This window comes from Synchiropus splendidus, chromosome 1 (assembly GCF_027744825.2).
Source record: "Synchiropus splendidus isolate RoL2022-P1 chromosome 1, RoL_Sspl_1.0, whole genome shotgun sequence".
Taxonomy (NCBI): Eukaryota; Metazoa; Chordata; class Actinopteri; order Syngnathiformes; family Callionymidae; genus Synchiropus; species Synchiropus splendidus.
Window position 1 is genome coordinate 30,188,072 of NC_071334.1, and position 27,794 is coordinate 30,215,865.

Here is a 27,794-nt window from a genome sequence, read left to right on the forward strand (position 1 = left end):
CATCTCCAAACTCTCAGCCTCATGAGGGAGGAGCAGTATTTTTTAGATCATGACCCACTTCCCTCTTTCGTCGTCTCTCCTCCTTTAAGTTGAAATATGACACCTGGACCATTTCAGCCAAGTCTGTCTCCCCGGCTCGCAGATCCTCCTGCGCCAGCACAACTTGCTCACTCAGTCTCACGTCTATACCCTTCTTATTTTATGCGTCCTGCTTCGGATTTTGTTCGACATTTCAAAGCATGTTGCAGCCACACAGCGGCCAGTGTGTCCATCTCCGTCTATAACGCGCGCAGCATCCTGTCTTTTGTTGCATCTGGGCAGACTCTGGATCAGTTTAAGAAAACAAAGATTTTGTTTTGTTTTTGAACGGCGGCAATGATGTCGAGAAATCATCAACACGTGTCGTTGCTTCTCGTCATATTGGGATTATACTTGGTTTCTTCACCATCCACGCGAGCCGAGCCGGGGCTGCAGTACGAGGAGGAGGAGGAGGAGGAGGAGAGTTCCTGCCAGGGCGCTTTCGACCTCTACTTTGTCCTGGATAAGTAAGTCAACCCAGTCCGTTGACCGAAAACGTGACTCACCAAAAGTTATAAGACGGCGGGGTGTCCGACAAAAAGACCCCTGTGCGTGTGCGGTGACGTCACGTACAGTATGCTGAATAAGCAAGAAGTAAGAGGGGCTTTTGTGCGGCTTTTATTTTTGCCTTTAGGTAACAGCGTCATTGAAAGTGTCACGATTATCAACAAGTGCAGTAAAACCTTTCAACAACGGCTTCAAAGCTGACTTTATCAGGCTTATTTTTAGTTATTGACAGCACCATTCCACCAGAGAGCTGTGCTCTGTGGAACCAGGTCACAAAGACAAGGTGCTTTTGATACCTTCAAACCCCACAACACCGGCCAACCATGACTTTCCTTTGTAATAGAAACTTTTTTACTATAGTTTCAGCACCTAAAAATTAATAATACATTCAACTACACAGCCCTACACAACATTTGTTTGGCTGAGAGAACTTTGGACTGAGACTTTGCATGTGAAAGGGCACTGGCTTTGAGTTTGTTCTCTTTATAATTCATTTAAATAACATACATAAATTTGCTTTTTATTAACATGGTCAAGAAACCAACTGCATGATTCCACCCCCCTTCCTGGACACCTGCTGTAGGATTCAGTCAGTGACTCTTCCAGGACCCTGGAGCAAATATGTCAGTTGGCTTGGCCAGATATGTGTGCAGGATGTGGCATAAGTTTGTGTGAAAAGCATCATTTTTGTGAGTCTCAAGTGTTGGCAGCCCTGTCTAAGCTAAACTGCAAAGTGGCTCATACACAACATTTACTACAGAATCAGAATTGGAATAGAATTCATTGCCATGGTCAGTGGGGGTCCCACCAACTAGGAAAGTCCTGTTAATAAAATAAAATAAAATAACAAAGGCTGATCACAAATTTAGCAGTCTGATGGCCGAGGGGAAGAAGCTGTTCCTGTGACAGGAGGTTCTGGTCTGGATGGACCATAGCCTCCTGCCAGAGGGAAATTGAAGTTACAGCACACTTCCTCTCATGTTAAAAAAATAAGTAACGATGAATGTACATGTGTTTCATCTGATTGCTTGGGTAAATGGTTGCCATATCAACAGTGCAAATGTATGTAGCAACCACCTTTGAGTCCTTGCAATGTCCTTTTCCAAACACAATTCCAAATCTTGGGTGTCTGCGGTGGTTCTCAAGGACCATTCAGCAAGGAGAAGGTCACAGTGCAGACCCAAGATCAGACACAAACACGTCCCACACTCTAGCTTGGGAATGTCTCGAATGTCTTAGGGGATTGTGGCTCATGAGACCAGAGAAAGGGGTGTTCCACAAGTTGCTTAAACTTTTAAATGCCCTGGTCCAAACATGAAATAATATATATACTGTATATATAATTTCCAGCCAGTCCCAACTGTGGAGGTAGCGTTTTTGCTCCAGAGTGACTGCTCACTCCTCCAGCTTTCGCTCTTTGCACACCCACATAGGAAAAATGCTGTGGTCAATTGACATCTCAGAGCTGGACTTTAGCAGTTGCAGCAGAGGAAATGTCAGCGAATGAAGTGCTGCTCCTCCATTTTAGCACTTTCTCCTCACTAAAACATTTGGTTCTGGCTGAAGAAATCAGTGTGGGTCCTGTGAAATCACATGTATATAGAGTCGATGTAAAGGCTTGTTTGGAGTCTAGAACATTCTTAACAACTTTAGCAAAACCAAGCTATTCTAATTTTGATTTTAAACCCACTCCTGCAAAAACATCATGGGTCATATGCTCTACCAATCTAACTTGTTGGTAGAACATGTGTCACGGGTTTTATTATGCCACTGAACAACAATGGTCAACAGGCCTGTTGACCATGTGTGAGGCCACTTTCAAAATACTGAAAACAATAGTTTGCAACATCCAATGCTATTTTTAGCTCCGCTACATGCTTCACTTCCACTTCAAACAAGAGGATTGATTCCATCTTGGACTCATTCCTCATATGCCTGCTGATGGCAGTCTGTCGGCAGTGAGAGACCTTAGTTCCCCAAATGAATCATATGGACCAAAAGACCTCTGGTGTGGTGAATCTTTCTTATACAACAACTTAAATGACATACAGTTATGGGTATTATTGGCCAGCCCAAGTCAAGCTAACAATGAATCATACTTGACTCCTAGTTTCTAAACAAAACATGGCCATATGGTCGATTAAAAGCTGCCTGTTGAGATCACCACCTTGTATGACATCAGCCAAGCCTTTTGAAATAGAAAAGAAAGAAAGAAAGAAGAATTCTATTTGGAAGAATGTTAGAAACTTGGTTTATACTCTACAGTCACAGCCTCTAAATAGCCCTAGTTCGTGCAAATATAAATCTCCATTGCTTATGTTGATGGACTGACCCAACAGAATGAAATAAAGGACCGACCAAGAATGAATGAGACGCCTTTAAAGCAAAACTGTTGCATCCCAGCCATTCTTGACTTTTTTAAATGATAAATTCTACCTTACGAGGAAATGTGTGTCTCTCTCGCCACACTAAACCAAGTTATTTGTCAATGTGGAATTTTGCAACCTGGTTGTGTTCAGCCTTCAAATAAAAATGCCACGTGGCTGGGGAGCTGATGCTTTGTGGGTGAACACAATTTGCTGTAGATGGAGAGTAGGTTCATGCAGTTGGGGATAATGAGGAAACGCTGCTGTGTTTGGCTTGTAAAACCAACTCCAAAGGCCCTTATTGCAAACCAGGGCAGATAATGCACCACATGGCAGTGACATGTCACAAGACAGGGCCTTTCATGAAATGAAAACGAGTGCGTACAATGAGGTGGATGACACAAGTTGTAAATATGGTGGCGCGGATGATCTCACACACAAATAAATAATCTTCAACCACTGATCAAATTGCTGTAATGTGAAAGCTTGATTGGATCCAGAGGGTACGATACCCTCAGCTGGATCTTTTTGGGGAAAGGGTGATGGTACATTCCACCATGTTACCTGAACCATTCTAGCCAGTTCATTCTAAAGCTAGATGACAGTCACCTGCTACAGGGAGCTCGATTTGGCTACCTCTATTTAATTCAAATGAATGGCTACAAGGGAGACAAGGAACAAAAGAGAACAGAGAGAAGAGTGTCATGTGCATGGTAAGAAAATCTACACTAATGAAAACAAAAAAAGGTTGAACAAAGCATCCAGAATTCCGATCTAACTTGTGTATGGGCACCTCATCTACAGTAAATGAGCGGTATCAATCATAATATGTACCACAATACAAAAGACACAAAATCAGAAACTTGAATCAGAAACATTTTCTTGAACTTTAAGCACAGGAAACAGTGCTATTTAATGGTTTCAGCACTAGATTTAAATGCAATTGAAGGGACATTGGTGGTTCCCACACACAGTTCCCTTTAAGTTCAACGCTCATTGTTTTATATATATATAATGAAATGAAAACTGTATCACTATCCCTTATTCTCATTATTATGTCAACTAACGTTATTGTACTTTAATCGAGTAAATAGCCGTCAAAGATTGTTTTTTTTTTTTATTATTATTTTCTTTCATTATTATGATTATTTAGAAGTTTTGACCTTATTTAGACATTTCCTTGCCGTAGCTATATTCTACTTTTCCACTGAACTGGCCACTCATAATCAATTCCTGCCTTAGATTTCTTCACTTCTGTTTTCTTCTATCTGTCATGTCTGACAGGGTCTTATTGCAGCTGTATCCTGAAAACATAAATAAATCTTCAGTGAATCAGTGGTGAGTTGTAATCTGTTTTTGAGAGGTCTAATATTTCCGGTCTGATGCTATTGTTGATGTCATCAGGAAGGTGTGGGCGTTTGATCATGCTGACAAAAATAACAGTCCAGTCAGGCCACGAGTCTAGAGACTACAGCTGTGGTTCATAAAGGTTTTTATCAGTTCGGCGAGACCTTTAGCTGTGTTTGGCTCCCTGTGTTTTCAAGTGCTTTAAATAGAATCATGTGATGCATACTGAAGAGATTTCATCATTCTAGTGCAGGCTTGCAGTTACACAGAAGTATAGCTGAAACAGGCAAGTTTTATATAAAGCTACGCTCTATAAGCTGCAGAAGCCTATAATCAGCTGTTGCCTTTCTTCCAGAAGTTGCACCTTGGAGATGCAGCATTAGCTCAGACATATGCACTTGAGAAATGGCTGTAAAAGTAGGTTAGTGGTTTTAAACAAACAAAGCCTTGTGCCTACTCAGTTAAATTGCAGCAACGTCATTGGCTGCTGGCTGGGGTGGTCTGGAGAGACTGGAATGGCTGGCAGCCTCCTGAGTTTCAGCTGGGATTCTTCTGGAGTATTCTATTTTTCCTTCTTTGTCACTTAAACTGTGAGAAAGAAGCAGCAGCCTGCGAAGCTTTTAAACCAACAGAGCTTTTCCCCACATGTGTCATTCTCCTGTCCCGGGGAGAGCAGTGTATGCTGGGTAGTAAAGAAAGGAGTTGCCAAAGAACATGCTCATGGCTTAAGATACTCAAGACCTGAGGAACATTGTTCATTGATAAATCCTACTGATGTGTTTGACTACCAGGAAAAACTGCTGAAGATTTTGTCTTGAGATTCCATTAAAGTAAGGTTAAAAATGCAATTTTTTTCCATTTGTATATTGCTCTCTTGCTCATTCATGACTGAAGAACATGTTAAAAAACATTCATCACCTCAGCTGTCAGATGCAGAAAACAATAACCAAGTTACTCTATACAACATTGCCCTAAGTAGCTGGGATAGGTCCCAGACTCCATGAACATGGGGAAGAATGCAGGCATTGGCGTTGATCAACATTTATCATTCCTATCAATTATCAATATCTAAAATAATAAGTACGCCATTACACAACAAACTGTTTCGATGTATCTCATCGTAGCTCACCCATGATAAATTGTCAGGGTTCACACTGAAGGGCAATGTCTGAATCTTTACAGTATCTAGTCTTTACCTATACTGACTTCTACTGAAAAGAACAAGGCATGTCTTTGTTTACTAGACCATATAATTCGACCCCTGACATCAAACCCTGGTCATGGCTGTTATTACTTCCACTGCAGGTCAGCGATCTATACTTCAGTCTTTGAGCTCACCTCACCTTGCTTCATGGGTGTAATCCATCAGAAGTGGACGAAAACACTAGAACGATTTTAACTTCTAACCCCAAAAGTTTATGTAAAGAGACTCAAGACAGGCTGTGAAAAGCTGATGAAACGATTAAAAGGGGGAAATTTTCTTTAAAAATTAATTTCAACTAGATTCATAGAATGAAATGTCCCACTTCCTTTCCCAGTTTTGTTTGGACAGGTGAATGAAACTGCAAGCTAGGCCAGAGTCCCACGACTGCTGCCGTCTTAAACAATAGCTCTGTTCCAAGGCAAACAAGAGTCAATGTGGTCCAGAAATGTAGAAAAGCATAAGAAACCAAAGGTGGGAGTCTTCAGATTCACCTTGGTGTTAAATAAATACACAAAATGGCACCTTTGCATGACTTTATACTGCAAAACCCAGAACGCTGACCACACTTTCCCCCCACCCTAGTTGCAGTCATGGAATATGCGGCATCAGAAATTGGCCGCTGCCATTTCTGTAAGCCATCTCTCCAAATGAGCGATGAGAGTTTGAGTGTTGCTATGTGCAGGGCACATTGTGTTGAACATCCGATCGAACCACTCTGTGCTTCCCTACCGCAAACTTTGTTTTATTTTGGGAGGATTTTGTTTGACTTGAAAGGTCCTGTCCTTTTCATTTCTGCACTGTCAGCTTTCCAAGAATTAAACGTCTTGATGTGGGGGAACAGGTTGCTGAAAAACTGCTTACACAGAATGTCAAGATGACCAATGTTTGCCTTCTTGAAGGAAAGGCGGGAAATGCACATTGCTCTTGCATAAAAGCCATGTGGGTTGGTGTATTAAAAGTGTCCATCAGTCTGCTTGAAATGATAGCGACTGATAAGATGGACGAAGGACAGCAGCCTTCTGTAGATAGTTTGCTGTAATAACTAGGCTTCTGGTAGCGCAACAGGTTTTCTGAAATTCTCATCATTATTATAATTCCTGGCCCACCTTTTCTGCTTGGTTATAAAATATGACCCTAAAGTGTTAGAGCCTCCCTAGATATATTTGAAGCATTTTGTCTAGTGGTGGCCATGTAAAAAAATTTCAAAAACATTGCTGAACGGCTGGTGCTCACTAGATTCTAAAGTAAAATAGCAGTTATGCAACAACAGTTTCTGCCAGCAGCAAACAATCTTGTTGTTGTTAGGAGTGAGGCATGATGGGAAAAACCCTGGTCTTTCTTTACCCTGATGTCACCATAATATTTGAAACCAATGTAACACACAATGTTTATTTTCTCAGCGACTCCAAGGTTTCCTCTCTAATCTAAGTTCATAATCACAGACGAATTTAATTCATGTTTTTGACGTTCTGTATGAACAGTACAATATACCAGTAATATTGACAAGTTATAAAAATGTTAATAATTCTCTCCACCCAAGAGATTCTACTCGCAGCTAGTAGAACCCTCATAGCCAAATCCCTGTTCCCATTCGTCGAGCAACCAGAGTTCTCCAAAATGTTGAAAGAATCGTGAAGTTAACCTTCGACCTTCAAGTCAGGCAACACCTAGAGAAGTTCCTCCTGCCGTGACCTTATTTTATTTGACCTCCATCCTGACAATTGACCCCTTCAATTACCTAATTTCCCCTGTGTCCTCTCCAAACTTGACCAGCAGCTGGAACACATGCCCTGCACCCACATACACTCATAGTCGACTCAGTGGAAATGAAGAAAGAAATTACCTCTGGCAGTTTTCTCTCTGGATAATGGCCAAACTTTATGGCTGCTCCCCCGGGGACACCAGGAACTCAAGGTTTCTCAGCCTGTAGGCTACAGCCGGTGGCTGATCTAGAAAACAGACCACACCAGCAGAGCGATTATCTCACTAGTCGTCTTCCTGCCTACAAAGGAATTAGGAGGATCATTTTCTGAGTAACAAATGTCAAAGCACAAGGTTTTTGAGTTCAATTTCAACCGCAGTTGTTTTGTACAGATCTCCAGCACATTTGCATCCAGGTTTTTTTTTTAAGGATGCTTGTCATTCAGGAGATTGTGTTGTGGGTAGATTGAAGCTGCTTGGTGGAGGTTTGAGCTCTCTGAGTGCTATTCTAGTTGTTAATAACGTTATATTGAATGCTGATGATCTTTGTTTTTTTTTTTCTTCTTCAGGTCTGGCAGTGTGAAGAATCACTGGGAGGAAATTTACTATTTTGTGGAGAACTTAGCGGAGAAATTTAAAAGGTAACAAACTTTAAATACTGTACCCCTCAGCGGAATTATAATGGGATGCTTTAGATGTCCATTGTACACAGATGTAGCATGGGAAGTTTAAGAGCAATACTTTTTAAATTATCTTGTAGCCTGTGGACTTCCTGGCACCCTGCAATGAAGCTCTCTGCGGAGGAACAGAGTAGTGCTTAGGACTACCATATGTTAAGTCACTCAGCAGCAAACATGTTAATCATTTCACAAAGCAGTTACAAAGGTCTTGTAGCATAAGGTTTAGCAGCAAGAGTCATTTTTCTTTGCTTACATCGGAAATAAAAAATGTTTTTTCCAAGGCTTCACTGAACGACTTGGCAGAGGGAAAAGTCAAACAGAGATGCGAAGCAGCTTAGTAATGTGCTTTTCACGAGTAAGCAAATCTACAAATAAACTCTGATAGTAAGAGGCTATAAAAGACAGGGCAACAACGGCAATAAAATGAATAGGAAATGATGACAGGAGAAAAAGACAGTCAAAAAGGGAATGCTCAGTTTGACTTGATTAAGTGTTGGCAAGCAGGTGTGAGGAGCGACTGGTGGGAATTAAACAGTCAGTAATGAGAAAATGATGGATCTTTAGATGAGTCGGTTTCATTGGAGGATGTGCGCCACGTTCATCTCAACACCAACAATACACGTCAAAAATAGACACATTTCTCTCTCTTATGCTACCTAGCTTACAGTCATTAATGTTTACATAGCAGCGGCCTGTTTCAAGAAAACATTTACCAGCGTGTTATTTTGAGGAAAACTGCGCGATAAGCTGGAAAATTCCAGTCAACCTAAGTCTGTTGATGTTCCGGGCACGAATGCATACTTAAACAAAACAACTTCATGATGTTTTTGTTTTCTTCAGTCCCATGTTGAGGATGTCCTTCATAACCTTTTCATCCAGAGCCTCCACCATTCTGAAACTGACTGACAACAGGTATGTTGTTCATTGGAATCGTATCAAAGTCTGGCCAGTGATGGTTTGAAACACGTTTTCATTCTTCCTCTCACGAGTTCTCACGCAACACAAACAATCAGCTGGGAAATAAACTCAAACCATCACACCAGAGTGAGAGCAGATGGTCGACAAACCACTTCGTAGTTGGCCCATGGGAGCCTTGAAACTGCTGCTGGACAGTTTTTTGATAGTATTTTACAGGAATAATTATCGCCACAGTTTAAACAAAGTAAGCAAGGTTGAACTTTTTTTTTGTCAATTGGCCACACACACACACATTTGTATCTCTATCCTTGTGGGGAACTATTATGCCATAAAACTTTCCCCAGCTTATAACCCTCAACCTAATGTAACCATCAAAAATGGGTGAACCTTATCCAGGACTCTGAACCAAACTTATACCCATTTATAATGTCCCAGTATTTCAAATTGGACCTTTGGGAACTGGCAAAAATGTCCCCACAAGTAGGTGTGTTTTCAAGAATTTGTCCCACAAGTATAGTTATTAAAGTACAGACACACACGCATGCACACACACACACACACATATATATATATACTGTACACACTCAGTTAACTAACTACATACATGAAATATAGTGATTTAATCTGACTGCAGTCGTCAAGTTTATGTTATTATATACAGTAGCAATCGAATGGAGTACTCATGTACTAACTGACACTTTTTTGTCATCCAGGATAGACATCAGAAAGGGGCTCAACTCACTGAAAAAAGAGATTCCAGGTGGAGATACCTTCATGCATCTAGGATTGCATCGCGTAAGTTCATCATAATTATTTCAATATGTCACTGTGATATTTAAGTATGGGCCCAACAAAAGTCATAATATTTACTTCCTCAGGCTCTTTAAACAACAGGACTAACAACCGTCAATGACAAACAAAATCAATGAGGAGGTTCAAGGAAAAACACTGACCCTGACTAATGATATTAGCCAGATATTAGACCACTAGTCAGTCCCACTCTGGGACACATTCTCACTCCCAAGGCGTCAAATAGTAACTATTCGCAAGTGGACTTTTGTCTCCTACTCAGCTTTGCATGTTGCGTGATGATGCATTAGTCATTCCAAGTGAAGATAGGAAGACTGTCTTGTGAATGTGCCTGTGCTATAAAATGAAATCCTCCGCCAAAGTGGCATTTTTGAGGACAGCAATAGGGGTACAAGCCCAACATCTGGAAGGAAACCTACCAAAGGTCATGGGAAGAGTCTCAGATCCATGTAGTTTGAAGTAAATTTATTTGGATTGCATGTCAAACCATTTCCTCATTTTTCTTTGAAGGCAAACGAGCAGATATATCAGGAGAACTTTGGTAAGTATTAAATGTGATTCACCTTTTTCAAGTTCAAGAGTTCCACACTGATATGTATTGCTATGGTCCAGGCACGGCCAGTGTGATCATTGCCTTGACTGATGGAGAACTGCTGGAAGACCAACTCATCAAAGCCCAACAAGAGGTGGCACCTTATAAATGTAAAACGCTATTAAAGCTGGGGACATTTTTAATTCAATGTTTCTTCTTTGCTACCAGGCAGTGAGAGCCAGATCACTTGGTGCCATTGTTTACTGCGTGGGAGTCAAAGATTTCAATGAAACACAGGTAAGTCTACGGCTTAAGAACTGTGCCTGTTGAGGTCAACGGCTGCACTGACTGAATTTGTTTTCGACTGTGGTCCATAAATATGCTTGGTACGCAGTCAACTCTGGTTCATGACAGACTTGGGACTATTTTTCTCCAACACCAGTGCCAAGTAAACCAGAAATGCAACATCTTAAGTTCATACTCTGTGCTGCATACTCTGAAACCTGACTGCTACTTGGAAAAGACATAATTTTGAAATTTCCTGAAAAAGAAAAACAGTTATTTTTAACCCTGAGATGCCTCTCGGACACGCACAGACACACACAGATGTTAATCGGAAAAACATCTGCATATTAAACAACGGTTTGTAACATAACAAACCATATGACCCAGTTTCCTGGTCTCGTTCAACCCAGCAGCTTTAAATGTAAACCTCAAGCAGGTTGTCAAATTGTTAACACACCTCTCTCTCACTCTTTCTTTAGCTGGCGACTATTGCAGACACCATTGAGCACGTGTTTCCTGTCTTGGGCGGCTTCCATGCCCTGCGGGGAGTCATTGACAAGGTCAGTTAACAGTACCTGATGGTGTATAAATGGTTGTATTTCACTACCAAACTATGGATGAAAAACAACCTTAGCAGTAGTAATACTTCTTCTCTACTTTCTTGTTTGCCTTAGATCATCAAGAAATCCTGTATTGAGATTTTGGCTGCTGAGCCCTCAAGTGTGTGTGCAGGAGGTGAGTTGACACCTCTCAACAGTGCGTCTCATTTTTTTCAAACCCTGGTCTCATTCGTCACTGGACTCTCCATCTTCCAAGAGGACAAGCCAAGGAAGCATGTGAACATCCACTCGCTCACAAAGTAAATCCATCAGCAGGGATTATATTCCAGGATGTCCCTGAAACCAGAAGAGTGATGTCAGTAAAATATTAACTGCAGTGGAGTTGTAGAAGCAGACAACGTTCTTAAGCGTCCGGCAAAAGTAACAATTATAACAGTAAATTCACATTTAATTGGCATATAAACGCAGCACTCTACTTTTGGCAGAGATCTCTCTCATTCACATCTGCTTTTGACCTTAAATAATGTCTTCCCCAAAGCAGAGAGCTGCTGAGTAACCGTTTTATCCCAAAAGTTGGAGCCATCATTGCAGCAATGTTATGGTTTTGATCTTTATTACTGCTCCAGTCACGGAGGTAACTGTTTTGCTGACGTTGGGTTGCCAGTTTTTTTTTTTTTCAACAACATATCTCAGAAATGGTGAATTTTCACTACATTTTCATGACTGAAATGGGCTATTATTCTCTGGTTCCATGAGGATGAGGATGGTGTTTAAAGGTCTCCTCATTCACATGTATCTGTTAGTGTGCAAATGGTTGTGCCAAGCCTGCAAGCACACACAGTTTCAGCTGAAACAAGCAGCACCAGACTGACACCTGACTGGTTATAAGGTGTTATCATCATTGTTTGGAACAAGAACCTGCACCCACTGTGGCCCTTTTGGAACTAGTTGTCCACCCTTGGCGTAACCCCAAGGTCTCGCTGTAGGACTCTCGATTGTTGAGTTTGATTTGAAATTAAATGAAATTACACACTTTCAGGGCAAAGAGATATAACACCTGAGGCATATACATTATTAAAAGACATATAGATATGTTTATTTTAAGTAATGCAGTTTTAACACTGTCATAAGGAAATCTAAAATCAACTTAAAGAACAATACAGAATAAAAATTAGTTAGTCGTTTTGTCTCCATTCACATGATATTTGATGTATTTTAGTGATTTAATTGTGTGTTGTTGGTTACGGTTTTCTGAAAATAGAATGGTTTTGTGCAGTCAGATAATCTGGTTCCTGCTGTTTTTCTACTGGAAACAACCTGTCAAAAGTCACTCACTGGTCAAAATAGATTTTCATGCATTGTTGAATGACCAATTCATTTAAGATTTTGTTCTAAAGAGGTCTCAAAATTGCTCAACAATCAATCTATTGCAATTGTTCTGAGTCATGAACTCGTCGAGGGCAGACATCTCACACTCGTCCCAGCGGAGTCTGGAGCAAATAATGCACTCAAAATGAGGTTGGCTTTCATTGAAACTCGTGAAGCTGTCGGCTCTCACAGTGTTTCTTACAAGCGCTTTCTTTTTTACATTTAAAATCTCATTTTCATTTTAGCACTGACACAGTTCAAATGACACTGCCTTCACCTGGAAAAATAAAGTCCATGCGCTCAGGAGTTCACGTCCATGTTCTCTCAACACGTCTGCGGTCCATGTAACGTGTCACCATCCAAATGTTCCAGCTGAGTGTAACATGTCAATATGTCCCTGTGTAATCAGAGTCCTTCCAAGTGGTGGTGCGAGGTAACGGCTTTCTGCACGCCAGAAACATCAACCAGGTGCTCTGCAGCTTCAAAATCAACGACACCCTCACCATCAGTAAGTGAAGTGACACCTTCTGGGCACCTTCATGCAAACGCACACGTCACCACAGTGCTGCTATTGAGCTCACTTTTTCTGGGATCAAATTGACTGTCGAAAGTCACTTCCTAGCCAAGCATTCTTTTGTGTCCCAGATGAGAAGCCAGCCGGCGTGGAAGACACCTTCTTGCTGTGTCCAGCCCCAGTCATTGATGAAGTCGGCAAGTAAGTCCCTCCTGCCCAGGCCAGTGCATCACGTAGCCATATTTGATGCTCTGACCCACCATTTGCAAGCTGAACAATTATATTTGAACTATGATTTATCCAGAAGGTTGGTGATTTATTTCAAGACTTTCTTGATGTGAAACTGACAGCAGGTCATCATACCACACTTGTTTCAAATGAATTTAGACTTCAAGTGAATATTAATAAAAAACAACAAACAACAACAAAATTCTCTTGCTTTTCTTTTTTTCCACTCAACATCATTTCCTTTTTCTTATTGAACAGACTTCTCATTTAATAAATATATTTCACATACTACACTTGAACCAGTTCCTCCATTATCCATTTGGTCTTTTTCTGTCAACATTTAGGGTGAATTCCAATTCCTCCCTTAAGTCTCAATCCTGAACCCTCAAAGGTCAACCCTCGATAGACCTCAATCTTACCCCTCAAAACCAAGCGTTAAGGCCTATGTTTGACTTAGAAATGGGACACCCTTCAATGCAGATACCACTTCAGACTGAGGGCGGCAGTATTACAAAAACTGGCACCCAGTCTGTAAATGCAGTAGACGAAAAAGAGATGACAAAAGATCATAAAACAAAAGTAAATGCCATGTAACAAATATATAAGTAAATTATCCATAAAAGGAGCAGAGATAACACAGTGGTTTTAGTAATATTTATATCTCCATTAACAAAGAAAAAATTGTGTTTTTATTTGCGGAAAATACACAAAGCATTCTGGGTTGTGTGGATGTTCCTCAGTGCTAAGGTAAATGCTGGCGAATCTGAAAACAAAAGCTGTCTTTTAACTTTTTACAGATGCTTGTATATTTTATATTTTTGGATTAAAAGTATGAAATGAGACATGGATCAAATAGTTTTGGGAGTGATTCGGAAACTGTCTGGATTTTTTAATGGTTTTTTTTTTAACATCGGATACTTGACAGATCGGTGGCAGACCCAAGCTGTTTGGCAGAGGTTTGCACTCTCTGAGTGCTTTCCTAGTTTTGGAATGTTTGGCTGTTCCAACTGTCTAAGTTCTTGTCGTGGGCCCCATGAGGGATGAAGGTGGACCCCCTTTATCTGTTTTCATGTGTTCCTAGAAATCTTGCCTGCACGTGTATTGACTGACTTCACATTCTTTGGCTCCCCATATGTTTTCATGCATGAGTATATCTGCACACTGCCCTTATAAAAGCCTGCTTTACATTAAGCGCCTTTTATGATCTTTAGCCACATACCTCTTTCCCTCTATCCCTGCACAGCTTAGGATATTATAAGGAGCTCTGTAGCCCTGCCAGCACATGCAGGGATAAAGCCTCTTGCATTTGTTCAGATTCTGCCCTGAATTAGAATAGAACAGTGAGAACTGTTATACTGACCAACATATTCAGTTTGAATCATTGTCAAGTTTGGATGAGAGAACAGTTCAATGGAGAACAACATATTATTATCTGTAAAACTAAAATCTATCCGTCACAAATATCCTGTGTGAAATGCTCAAGCAGCCTGTTAACAGTAGACACTTCAGCACCTGGCCAGGCTAATAGCTTCCCTCGTGCAGCAGCTTGAAAATAACCAAGCGAGTATTGTTGGATGATGTTGCAAGGCTGATAACTGTGGTTTGATTTTCCACTGGGTTTGTCTCAGAGCTCAGAAAGCCAGTGCAGACATTCTCATAATCGCTCTCTTATTCCCAAACCAGACCAAAAAAAAGTGTGTGCGCATGTACTAGACACACAATCCCATGTCCTGAGTGTAGAAATATGATTACCGGAAAGTAGAACAATTGAAACAGACTGTCAAGCTCATAAGAAGAGATTTAAGACGATGACCTATTTCACAAGCAATGTTGCAGAACAAGATCACTTTTTATTGCTTGTCAACAAAATGATTAAGCTCAACAAAGAACCCTAGAACACAGATTTTTTTTTTCTCTATGCCAAAGAGTTTTATCTCTTTCTTCAGACTGATCAACAAAGATGCTTTGACATAGATGACAGTTTTAGATAGTAATGTATTGTTGCATCTATGAGCACTACATAGAGCTCATCCATTGGATTCAACCATGGACCAACTCAGCCCCACGCTCTCAAATGCTCTTTACTTTTTCTTGTCTTTGCCACACTCAGATCCCTGCTCTACCCATTTCTCCAAACTCGCCCTCAACTCTTTCCACATGCAGTGTGGTGGATCAAAGCCACATAGCGACGCTAGGTCTTTTAAGTGTGCTTCCATGTGTGTTTACACGCGGAGAGATCCTCAGCAGGGTGAAAACCCTCTGGGCAATCCCTGTAAAACACAGCAATGGACTGGGTTTCTCAATCCTGGATACACAAGAACATGAAACTGATCTGAATCATCACCCTAATGCTACTTTGAGTAGTTTGCATATATGGGCTCTGTGGGGTACTGTAACCATAATTGTAGCAGCATGGCTATTACAGTTGTGTGCAAACCTGAGATGTTTCTCGGCAGAAAAACAAGGATCAAGCTAAAAGTGCAGCTGACTGTTATAAGCTTTGTTTATAACTTTTTCTATATCCCTACAAAAAGGCAAGTGAAGCTGATAAACATGTCAAGTTCACTAACAAAGTTTTAGATCTGAAAAAAAAAATCATAGTTAAGCAAAAACAAAACACAGCTTTATCTTAAAAGAAGAACATGTACAATGGTGTTGTGGTTTTTCCATGTAACTTAAATCACAAATACATCCAGCCATGTCTCCAGAATTAGGTCAGCTGAATTTCTTTAACTGCAGATAAGTTTGACATATTGCCAGGAGACACGGTGCAAAAAGGAGTCAACATGGTGAAGGGATTTATGAAGCGCAGCTGACAGTGGTGAACTCATCATTGTTTCGAAAGCCTTTGTTAAACAGCTTAAATCCTACCATGAACAAAAAAACAGCCAATAGCGTTTTAGTGTAATGACTTTTACCACTATTAAATGCATGGAGTATGAAAATATGAAAAGTCCTCAACACACCTGCATTAGATCATGTAACTCATCCGCTGTGTGTTTGTATGTGTTCTAGCCAAAAGAAACGCACACACTCCCTCTTCATGATGAAAATACAAATTGTGGAAAAATCTTGTGATGATTTCTGTTTCTATTGCACAGAAGGCGAATGTTATCATCAGAAACAGGGTTTAATGCAGCCTGTTAATATTTCCCTGCCAGATGTGAGCAATAAAAGATTGCTTCAGCGTAGCTTCCAGAAGTGCTCACTAGATTAGGAGTTTACAGGTTTTCATTTTGTTTATTGCATTACTATTAGATTACTAAATTCTTATAGTTTTTTTTTTTTTTTTCTGGTGCGTCTCTAATTCGGCCACACACTGCCACAGCAGAATGACAGAGTTTTCTTGTCTGCTAATGGCTAATGTTGACGTCTCACTTGAACCTCATATAACACCAAAATGGAAACACTTAGTTGAGTTATTACTGTTATGAAGCAATCTGAGCAAATGCATACTAAAGACTGATCCACAAAACTACAATAAACAGGTTGCAAAAGAAGGTAAATAAGGAACCGTATGCCAACCTTAACACAGTTAGATAAAGTTGCCAAAGAGGTTTTCCTGGCTGGTCATCTGCGAGGAATCTGTCACGATCACAAAATACTTTGTTGTACATGAAATAGAAATATGGCCTCAGGTCTAATAACCAGACATTACAGTTTCTTCTTTTCCTGTTCAAAATGGCTACAGTTGCATTTTCATTTGACACTTCAAAAAAGTTATTGAGTTTTTAATGCACATAAATCCTGTTAAAATGACTGTTGATGAGAGCAAATTGTCATGTCTTTGATATTAAAGAAAGTTCCATGTTCACTGAGAGACATCTTTTATGATGACCTTAGTGTTGTTGTTTACATTTTGTTATGTTTACATAAATGCATGTACAATTGTGATAAAAATGCCTAATGATTTGAAGAAATCTTATTGAATTTCCAAACCAACTTAACATGTGTAAAGTCAAGCGAGTCACAAACAGTTGTCCATTCATGTATCAGCTAGTGGCATCCTTCACTTGGCAAGCTAATAATGGAAAGACATTGAAAGATATTGAGGACTTGCTGAGGACGTGCTCCTCACACAGTAGCCATTAAATGATGACATTTGGATCCCTGAAATTAAAAACAGACCATTACAAAAGCTCAGAGTGGAAAAATCACTTGTGTTTTGACCCGTTTTCTTTTTCGAAGATTGTTGACACATCAGTGCTTCAGAAGTCTTTGAACATGAACTTCACCTACTAACTGGAGTCCTTTATCCTTCCAGCTTGTTTCTATCAAACAAGACAGCTTTTCAAGTCAAAGACAGTTTTATCAGTCTGTCTGCTTTCCGTCTGCCAGATCCAATGCACATTGTCCAGTCCTCGAGCAAACAAGCAACTGATGGGGGTCGTGGGGTACTAAGCCTGACATACCTTTCATCCACGATTCTTAGAAGTGACTCTGTTTACGTCACTGAAGTTCCCCCTAGATTCTGGATTGTTTTACCCGCGGGGGGAGGGAGGCGCAGACAGTGAAAAAACAAAATGGGTGAAAACATTGAGAGAGGGAAGTTTTTGGATGGAAAACAACTTTTGCTTCTATTCTATTTACTTGTGAGGACAGAGCCAGAAATTAATTTGAGACAACAACCAGACATGAAAATATGGGTTACACTAGTACTTGAACAGTGTACAGGTTTGGTGTTGAAGATAGTGAAACGTATCAAAGCTTAATCCAGAAGGGAAAAGCAGATGTTGGAGCTGCTTGACATTGACTTCTGTTACAAGCAGCTAAGCATTGTTACATGCTACAACAAAACATAAGCCTGGAGTGAGCCATTTCAGTGCCTCCATATATGTTCATGGTTACTTAAAGTGGAAAGAGATCCTAATCTCAATTTATTCTCTGAAAATTCCAGGCAAGGCAGGGATTTGTTTTTGCCTCTTCACTCCCAGGATTCAGTTTTACAGGGCTCGTTGATGTAGTCTCTTAAGACAAGATCAAGATATCACTGCTCTTCTTGAGAAATGCTGCTGCATCTCTGAGAGAGGAGGAAGAGGCTTTTTGAGAGTGAATCATGCCCAGTATAACTGCAGTTAAATAAGATAGAAGACATAGTTCCAAAGAGTTAAATGAGATTTTCTTGGAAGACGTGTCAGGAACATTCTCCTTTATTGTTTGTGTTCTTCTGCCGTACTCTCAACTCTGATGTACTGTGTGCGTTTCAGGGTGATTTACCTTCAGGTGAGCATGAATGATGGTCTGTCCTTCATCAGCAGCAACGTGCACATCACCACCACTGAGTGTGTAAGTATGAGAGAACAATCTTTTTAGACAGAAAACAAGCTGCCACAAACATATGCTTTTCGAATTGTTTCTACTATTTATTATCAATTGGCTTGCAGTCGAGCATGTAGAGGTGCTGATCCTCATCTGTGCCACTACAAACTCAAAACAGCCAAATATTAGAAGACAGTACTGTTGCATCACTATAAAGTAAACAGCATTTCCAGGGACTAAAACTATTGCAATGCATTGTATCACTACTCCCGTATTGTATCGCAAGATACCTGCCAATACACTGCCCTAATATTTAGACAACACAGTGAAATTACCGGCGTCACCATGAAACTAAACCGTATAGTGTTCCATCACACTCAAATTCAGACTTAACAGCATGTTTTGGAAGTCCACAGTACTACGTTAGCAATGGGTAAAAATGTGGTGTTACTCAATATGGCTCTAAAATTCTACTGCACGACTTGCTGAAAGTAAGTGCATGAAATGTGACATGAAACCACAGACAAAAGACAGTTCTGTTCTTTTGCATAATTCTTTGCTAAGAAGATGACAAACTTGCCGATTGGAAAATTGGGTCCTTCTATGATGAACCTCAGACGTTCGACCAGAATCTTTGCCGCATGATAGAAGGGAAAGTCCGACCACATTTGAGCTTCACTTTGGTCCTTAATGAGAACCATGTTGTGCTGCCGCGATGCGACCGACAGATTATGTCAGGGATCACACAAGCAACACGAACCACTGTCATCATCAAAACCAGATACATACATTATTTTCTGTCTCTGTTCCTTGAGCTGTGATCAACAACTTTTTAAATGACCTCAATTGTGTTTGTTCTCAGTTTGATGGTACCATCTTGCTCATCACTCTGCTGGTGTTGTTCCTGCTTCTGGCTTTGCTTTTGATGTGGTGGTTTTGGCCCCTCTGCTGCACTGTGGTGAGAAACAAATACAAGCAAATAAATCAGATTTCAAAACAAAGTTGAGAAATGTTTGATTCGAAAAGTCAGCGTTACTTCACTTAGGCTTTGTTCATGGGGTATGTTTTGTGTTTAGTGTAATAATCTATCCTAAAGTAAATCTGTTTCTAGTAAAAGCCGTCCTCACGCGGTCCATCTCTTCATATGTCCGGTCAGAATGCGATTTCTTCTGGGATTTCTTCATGAAAAACATGACGAGAACCATCATAGTGAAGTCCACCTCCATGATGCTTTATGAACTTTGGCATTTTTGGCGTGAAATGACATTCTAGCCAGCAAGCTTTACCCAAGGTGGCTTTATTCGACAATTCCTTGTTGCCTTGGGAAAGAGCATTAGAAACAAGAACATCAGCGGGACAGCTCATGTGGCAAGTTTTGAGACAAAGTAAGGGAGTCAGTGATAGAGGAGAGACTGGGATTATGTTGGACGAAGAAAGTTAACTAGTGAGGTTCATGGATTTGATAGAGATGGTCATGAAGAGGACAGGTGTGACTTGGGAGAGTGCACAGGAAAGGTTAAGGTGGAGGAGGGTGACTTGCTATGGCAACCCCTTCAGAGGTGTCAAACAAAGAAGACATTTGAATGAATTTAATTCTTCTTAGTTTCAAAAACATGGATTTTTCGTTGTCTAGCTGGACCACCATAAATGTATAGAAGTCTCAAATTACTTTGTTAAAACTTTGACTTCCTTTGGCACTGCACTGCTGTTGACAAAATCAAATTGGGAGTGCTTCATTTGACTCCAAGCAAATACATATAATATAAGTCAGTAAATCTTTTAAAAAGCCAGTGCTGCTTGAGACCTAAAATGTCCAAAACACACAAGATGATTTTACATAACCTCCCAGAGGATAAAAGACGATCAACTATGGTCAATGGGTTGGGTTCATAGGAGATATTATTGGAAGTGTTTTTTCATGTTTGCTTTCTGTCCATGTCTGACAGGTTATCAAAGAGCCTCCTCCTCCACCTCCTCCTGAGCCTGTGAGTGAAACATACACTTGGTACACCATCAATGAAATATCACATTCATGGATTAATACTCTTCGCACCTATGTCAAGTCCACTGTCAAAGCCTCTTTCCTGCACTAAAAAACAAGCTTTTTTAAATAAAATTTCTGATTTCTTTCCATTAAGGAGTCAGATGATGAAGATGGTCTCCCCAAAAAAAAGTGGCCCACTGTGGATGCTTCATATTATGGTGGAAGAGGAATTGGAGGCATCAAAAGGATGGAGGTAACATAAACATGAACAGTATGGACGACATTAACCCAGGACGACTCCTCTAAATGTATTCATATTTTCCTTCTTTAGGTGCGCTGGGGAGGGAAGGGCTCCACTGAGGAGGGGGCCAAGTTGGAGAAACCCAAAAATGCTGTGGTGAAAATGCCTGAGCAGGAGTACGAACCCTTCGAACCGAAACCTAAGAAGCCTCACAACAAGAAGCAGCCTCAGAACAGGAAGTGGTACACACCCATCCGGGTGAGTCTGCATCACATAACAGTATTGGACAATGAAGAGTTTAAATGCAGATGTTTGAGTCTGTTAGTCTTCATTGGGAATTCAGTTGAACATAGTTTACAAGCTTTATTTTTTGGTATGCAAACTCTGTATTTTTTAACTTTCTTAATTTGATAAACAAATGTAACCCATTATTACCACTTTATGTTTGAATATTTTTCTTAGTTTTGTGAAGTGAAGTACTGTGTTTATACAGCAGAATCTCCTCGTTCCATATCATTAGACCTGGCGTCTGTACTGTTTGTTCTCATAGTGTATCCCATAATGTGTCCTTGTGTGACAACACTGGCTTTTTTATAGGGCCACACTGTTATCTGTGCGCGCTGACAGCCAGGCTGTTTTCACATGAAGCAGGGCTGCAGTGACTCAGGCTGAAATGTAACACAGCAAATGACTGAACACGCTCACTGTTTTCCACACACACTGTACAGACATCATGACTTGTCTGTTCGGAAGTCTAGGAAAAGAGTTTTTTTTTTCCTCAGTCTAGAATGCTTTTAAGCTTTTAAATAATAGTTTGTTCAAATGTTTACCAAGCATTTATGAAAAGTGCTCCAGTATTTCAAAGTTTCAAAGTACACTGCAACAGTTGAAGCTCTTATTCTTATTCAAACCTCCATGTCTACATTTTGGGGGTTTCCCCCATGGTGGTTAACAGCTGTGGTCTAGACCTTGGGTAAAGTCGGACTCTTTAAAGTATGAAGTCAAAGTACACGAAAAGAAATAAACAAATAAAAACTCATCCCACAATGAGCCTCACATACAGGGGGTCATCAGAAGAATTCACAAGCAGAGTGTGTTGGGGAAATGTTTGGCCCTGATGAGACTCAATGAGAGCCAAAAACACTGAAGGTTTGCTGACCCACCAGAACGTCTCTAACAAGCTTTTATTAAATCTCAGATTGCTGTGTGGAGGAGTTTGGTGTCCAGATGTTCGACCTGCCCTAACCTCTTCCTCTTCTGTCTCATCCAGGGTAAGCTGGATGCTATCTGGGCTCTGTTTCGCCGTGGTTACGATCAGGTCTCCCTGATGAGACCCCAGCCGGGCGATCATGTGAGTATCAAAGAGGAAAGATGTATTTATATTGTTTCTTATTATTGTTTACGTCCTCGCCTTCACTTGTGACTGAGATTTGTCACAGCAGCGGCGTTCAGGTCCTGTTGTTATTGTTTGGCTCACAAAGACGTGCTCACATGATTAGTTGGGAATTACGTTATTAGACAGATATATAGGACTTAAACTGATTATGAAGTTTTATATATACATTCCAACAGTCTAAGCACTGCCTGCTCAGCTAAAATCTTAAATCCCAGCTCAAACGGTTTAGCAACATGGAGGTAATGTTGGCCAGTGGCTGTTTCAGCCAGGCACTTGAAGGCGTCACCTCTTTCAATTCACTCATTTTGTTTTGAAGAAGCTAACAAAGAAAAACTATTATTATTATAGTGTCATGAAGCCAGTACTCTTGGCCCCTGTTTCTTCACCAGATGACTTCCCCCTCTCAGACATTTCAACCATCTCTGACTGAGGAGTCAAAGTTCAGAGTTTAACAACTTAATGTGGCTTGAAAACCTTCTACCTTCAAAGCACCTCACTTTACTATCGATGCCAAAAAGCAGTTAATCTACTGAATCTCAAACCCCAAATTTCCACCAGGTATCATGGAGCAGGAAACGCGTGCTGAGCTGAGTGGTTGTTATCCATTCGGTCACGTGAGACTTGTCAATCCTGCGGAACTTCACAGGTTGAAAGCATCCATGTTGTCATGAAAGAAGTGCTGTGTCATGTACAGAGCCACATTTGCCAGTTAAAACACAATGTTTACAATGCACATATGAAATGTTATGATACTATTATGAAATGTACCGGATTCACCATTGCTTTTAGCTGGCTGATTACCTGTCTGCCATAGTCTGTCTGGTGCAGAGCTCCACAAAAATAGAACTGTCACGTAATTGAAGCGGCAGTTCGCTGGCGCTCCGCAGCCAGTGGAAATCGACAAATTGAAAGCAATTCAATCTTTTGGAAAAACCTCTTACAACTCTGCCTCTGCTCCCGGACTACATGAAAGAGTACATGAAAAACACAGTCTATCGCTCTGCATCCAAACGTATTGCTTGCGTCTGAGTTCATTGTCAAGCTAAGGGGAAGAAACAAAAAATGGGTCTTTGTTTTCACAGTGGGGTAGAAGAACAAAGTAATTTCTGATTCCTCCAACCTTTGATTTTCACACGAAAGCAGAACTTCTGCCGTTAACGCAGTGATTTACACCATGTTTGGAGAGATTTCTTTCCAAATGAGAAACATGACTTAAGCAAAATAGTTGGTTCTCATGACCAAAAAGAACAAAAATAATCTGGTTTACGATATAACTCATCATTTAGGAATGAAATTGTTTTCCAACAACAGTCTGAGTGGATAAAAGGTTGTCTTAATATTCCTGTATTCATAGTTTTAGAGTGAAACCTTTGCTGATCCAGTGTGGATTAGAAAAGCCTTGTCTGAAATTGTAAACGCTGTCAATCCCATGTAGGCATTACTCATCGTCCAACTGTCCCTCCTGTGTTCCTGGCTCGCACCTCGTCTGGCCTCCCCCCGCACGTGTTGAGCCAAGACCCGCTCTCACACCTGTTTCACATTAACCGTCTTAAACTGGATATAAAGCAGGACCGCAGGCTCTCACTCAGACACTTCCTTGTGGCACGATAGGCTTGTTTTCTAATGTTCGTGAGCCCGAACGCTGGTAAAACTCCTCAGATCAGCCACACGCTTTATTGTCCTTGCATCAGAATTCTCTGGATTAGAGGGGTTCACAGGGTTCAGGAAGTTCCCTGCGGATGTTTTCATTCCGAAATGGTGTTACTGTGATCCCTCTCTAAGGTGGACTCATCCGCATCCTGATCACAGCCAAACCTCCTGCTGACCAGGCTCCGTCCTGAGTTATACATGCATCATACCTTATTAGCACCAAATGTTCCAGGAATCATTTTAACAGGAATTCCTGGTTTAAGAGCGTTTTCTTGGCTCTTCCAACAGAGTACAGCTTTAGCTTGTTGATGCAGTTTTACCCAAACACACTGTGGCAGCTGAGAGAAAAAGAAGTTGGATTTCCTTTGTCATCAAGCTTAAAGCTGTTTCTCACTCACGCACAGCAACCAGGCTACAAAAGGAAACAACGCAGCTTAAAGCGCATTATTTACTCACTATTCAAATACGGTGTGAACTGGAGGGGTAGTTAGTTAATAAAGTGAGTCCGTTTTCATACATTTCACCAAAATAATAGCAGTTCCTGGTGGGACTGATGTCAACAACCTATGAGCCTTTAACTTCCAGATTTGCTTCAAGCAACTTTAGGGGAATAAAATGACTCTAAAGTTCAAGGTAAGGAGATGCTTTCTCTGTTAAGACAGTGAGTAGATAGCACCCTTTCCTGCCAATAGAGGTCCCTCAATGTTGGAGAAGGAAATGTATTTATTTTTTTCAGTCTGACATCATGCAAAACAACATCATCTAGACTTCTGCTGATATTTAAAAAGGTGTATGATGATATACGTGAAGATCACTTCCAATCATTTTTCCTCGTTGTACAGTAGTTGGTGTCTTTAAAAGCTTCATTAATTCAGAAATCCTAGTATAGAAATTCTATTTTAATTTCCTGGTATGTAAAAATTGCATGGGCTCCAGCGAGTAAGAAACAAGACAGCCTCCAAAATGTCTGCCCACTGTAGTAGGACGGCATCAAGATAAAACATTTAATAAAGTTCAAAAATATTTTTTGAGGAACCAGATCTTCAAAGAGGATTCAAAAATACTGCAAATAAATTCAAAACATGCCTGGTGTTAGTTTGGCAATGTTTTACGTCAAGGTGGAACAGCCTGATTTGTCACTTGAATGGTATTCGGTGTTACATTTCCTCCTAATTCCCTAGTCTCCGTCCGACCACACAGCTCATGGAAAACTTCACTGGCACAGTGGAATCAAAGCAGCCGCGTCTAGCACAGACCAAGTGGGTCATGATGTCAGCCGGTTGCCATGCCACTTTCCATCCTTGTGCTAATTGTAAGAGCAGCATCTGAGGTTCACGTTCGCCCCAACATAAAGCTATCATTTATTAAAGTCCTTTGATGTCCTGAGGAAAGAAACATGACCACTGAGTGGGAACTGAGCTCTGATATCGGTATCGGCATATAGCCAAATTCAAGTATCGGGATTGGATCAGAAGCCCAAGAATGTGGATCCCTAATCCTAAGCAGCCTGAATGAGTGTCACTTACTCTGCTTTCCTCCCAAAAGCATCGAGACTTATCCATGAAAATGAAGAATAATCAAGGTGAATAATAGTAAATGAATTTGGTCCAAAATGAAATTAGGTAATTTAAAACAAACTGTTGAAATCTTTCAAAAGCAAGAGAGGATTTCGGAAATTTGCAGAACTGAATACTGGACAGAATCACTAAAGTCATTAGTGAGCTGTCAGCAATAAACTGTCTATTGCTCAGCGACTCTGACACGCATCAGATGTGGTGACTAACTTCTCAACAAAGGAAGTTTAAGGACACTTCTGCCACTTGACCCAAAGTCTGCACAAAAAAAATCACAGCCATCGACCAAGACATGATGCCTTCACTTTAATTCCTGTCTCTTTCTTTCTCCTACTTCAGGGCCGCTGTATCAACTTCACAAGAGTGAAAGAGGAGTCAGCCACAGCCAGAGCCCCGGCTCGCTCTCCCATCCACATCCCCTCACCTCCACCACCAGATTACCACCCGGTGGCCCGCTCCACTCCATCTCCCCCTATGGCCAGTCCTCCTGCAAGAGCTCCCCCTATGGGCCAATTACCACCAGGACCACCACCATCCCGCACGCCACCTGGACTTCCCTGTCCACCACCCACCCGCCCGCCTCCGACCCTGCATCCATGAATTTAAGAGACTAAATTTCTCCCCAAACGTCACTGCTTCGGTTTCACAGACGTGCCACTTTGTTGTTTTTCAGTTCGAAAACCGGAGTTTCTGTTGAAAGGTGACCAAAGATAGTGCTTTGATGTCGCGCTTGTGTTACACCAACTGTCAAGTTAAAGTGCTAGTTGCAACCATGAAGCTTTGCGTTACACAAAATTTCACATCAACACCACCATTATGTCTGGAAATGAAAAATGAAATGAAAGAAGGAACACATCATGAAAACTATCACTAGTAATATCTAACATCTGCATCAGCATCAAAACAGAGCTGTTATTGTTATTGCTAATTCAATACCAGAATATTAAACACACAAATATCTGTTGTGGATCACAGTGTTAACTTTCAGGACCCATTTTATTTTTTTATTTTCAAAACCTATATCCTCATCTTTATTATTCTGAAACATCTGAGAACATCTGAAGTATGAAGAAGAGATGGCACAGCAAATTGTAGCAAGTAGCAGTACGTTCCAGAAGTACAGGATGTGTCAATACATGTGTCAAAGATTTTAATTTTACAAATCAAAAAGGCAATATCGACTTTAATTTTGCTTTTCACTCATTTTTCAAAATCACTGATAACTGTGGCCATTCATTTCACCGATCACTAACAAGATCTCCATCGGATCCGTCGTCTTCACTTATTTTCTGCAAATGATGAGGGACGCATTAGTTTTCCATGACTTCAAAGAACTTTGTGATGAGCACGCAATGTTCCCATTATTTTGTACCACAACCCGCAGTCAAACTTGAAGTTGTGTCTCCTGAAGAGCGATTGTCTCGATGCAGTTATTGGCGTTATTGTTGCTGGACAGCAAAGCATGTAATGACCAAAGAATCCACTGCAGCTGACGAAAAGTTGTTGTTGTTGACTCTCAACTACTGAGCAAAACCATTGAGAATTCAGGTGATCTTTTTTTGTTTTGTTTTGTTTTGCATGGACTAATCCTTGTACCGTTGTCTTCATATAAGCCAGTCAAGTGGTCGGAAGGGCCTGCAAGTGTACAGATTTGCTACAGTTCTGATGATTCTTTATTGGTTAGTAACCTTGAGGCTTCGGATTATATTCCTCACTGATGTTTCAGTACAAAACAAAGTAGTTCAAATATACATAAACTGCTGGCTGCCACAGTTCCTGCTTCATAATCCAAAATCAAGGGGCTAAGATATGAGGTTAATGTCACTCTTCTTGTTTTATACACATTATTTGTACTTTGTACTGTTTTATATCATCAGTTTTATAGCTACCGGTCTCATTGCAACTGCAGGGCAGTTCCAACAGCGTCTAATTTATTTTACTACCCAGGAGAAACAGTAGAGTACTTGAATATCGACAAGGTGTCTAACTGCTAAGACAGACAAGTGCAGACGAACCCCATTATAGATAAATACCTGGTGCCACCAGTTGACCAGAAGCTAAATTTAACCCATGTTTCATGGTGTTCTGGCTGGAAATGAGGAAGAACAAATCTGCTGGTTCAGCTCGCAGTGTATCAGCCTTTTTATGCTTTGTTTTGGTTTCACTTAATTTTACTATACATTATGCTACATTGTTTCACATCATGTCAAGTCAGTGCCTTAATCTGAAACACATTAGATTAAACAGAATGATGAATGAGTGAATCACGCAGTAAGGAAGTGTCTTTTGCAAGTGCACATAATATAGTGGCGTCACATGGATTTTGAGTTCAACATCTTGACCAGGTCATAATGTCAATAGACTTGTTTTCAAAAGTAAAAAACACTTTTATACTCTCTATTACTAGATAGAATTATGTAATCCAGAAACCATCTCATGTCCAGATGAAATCTCCTTACATTCAACAGCAACCGAATTCAAGCCGACAGGAGAGATTAGACTTCAAGTTTTCAAAGTTTTACAGTAAAATGACAAATTATGTTGTGCATAAACAAAAGTACTGCAGCGTTGATGAAAAATGACTTCACAATT

At 40.6% G+C, this 27,794-nt stretch overlaps 1 protein-coding gene across 1 annotated transcript; it reads left to right on the plus strand.

The window, feature by feature from the left end:
- Positions 1–161: 161 nt before the first annotated feature.
- antxr1c (ANTXR cell adhesion molecule 1c) lies at positions 162–27,794 on the plus strand. Its single transcript, XM_053871234.1, has 18 exons — positions 162–545; positions 7,773–7,844; positions 8,724–8,795; positions 9,515–9,596; positions 10,122–10,152; positions 10,224–10,297; positions 10,372–10,440; positions 10,908–10,988; positions 11,103–11,163; positions 12,766–12,864; positions 13,002–13,071; positions 18,306–18,384; positions 19,220–19,315; positions 20,304–20,342; positions 20,496–20,594; positions 20,673–20,840; positions 21,853–21,933; positions 25,542–27,794. The coding sequence occupies exons 1-18, from the start codon at positions 376–378 to the stop codon at positions 25,800–25,802; spliced, it is 1,704 nt and encodes a 567-aa protein (XP_053727209.1). The 5' UTR covers positions 162–375; the 3' UTR covers positions 25,803–27,794.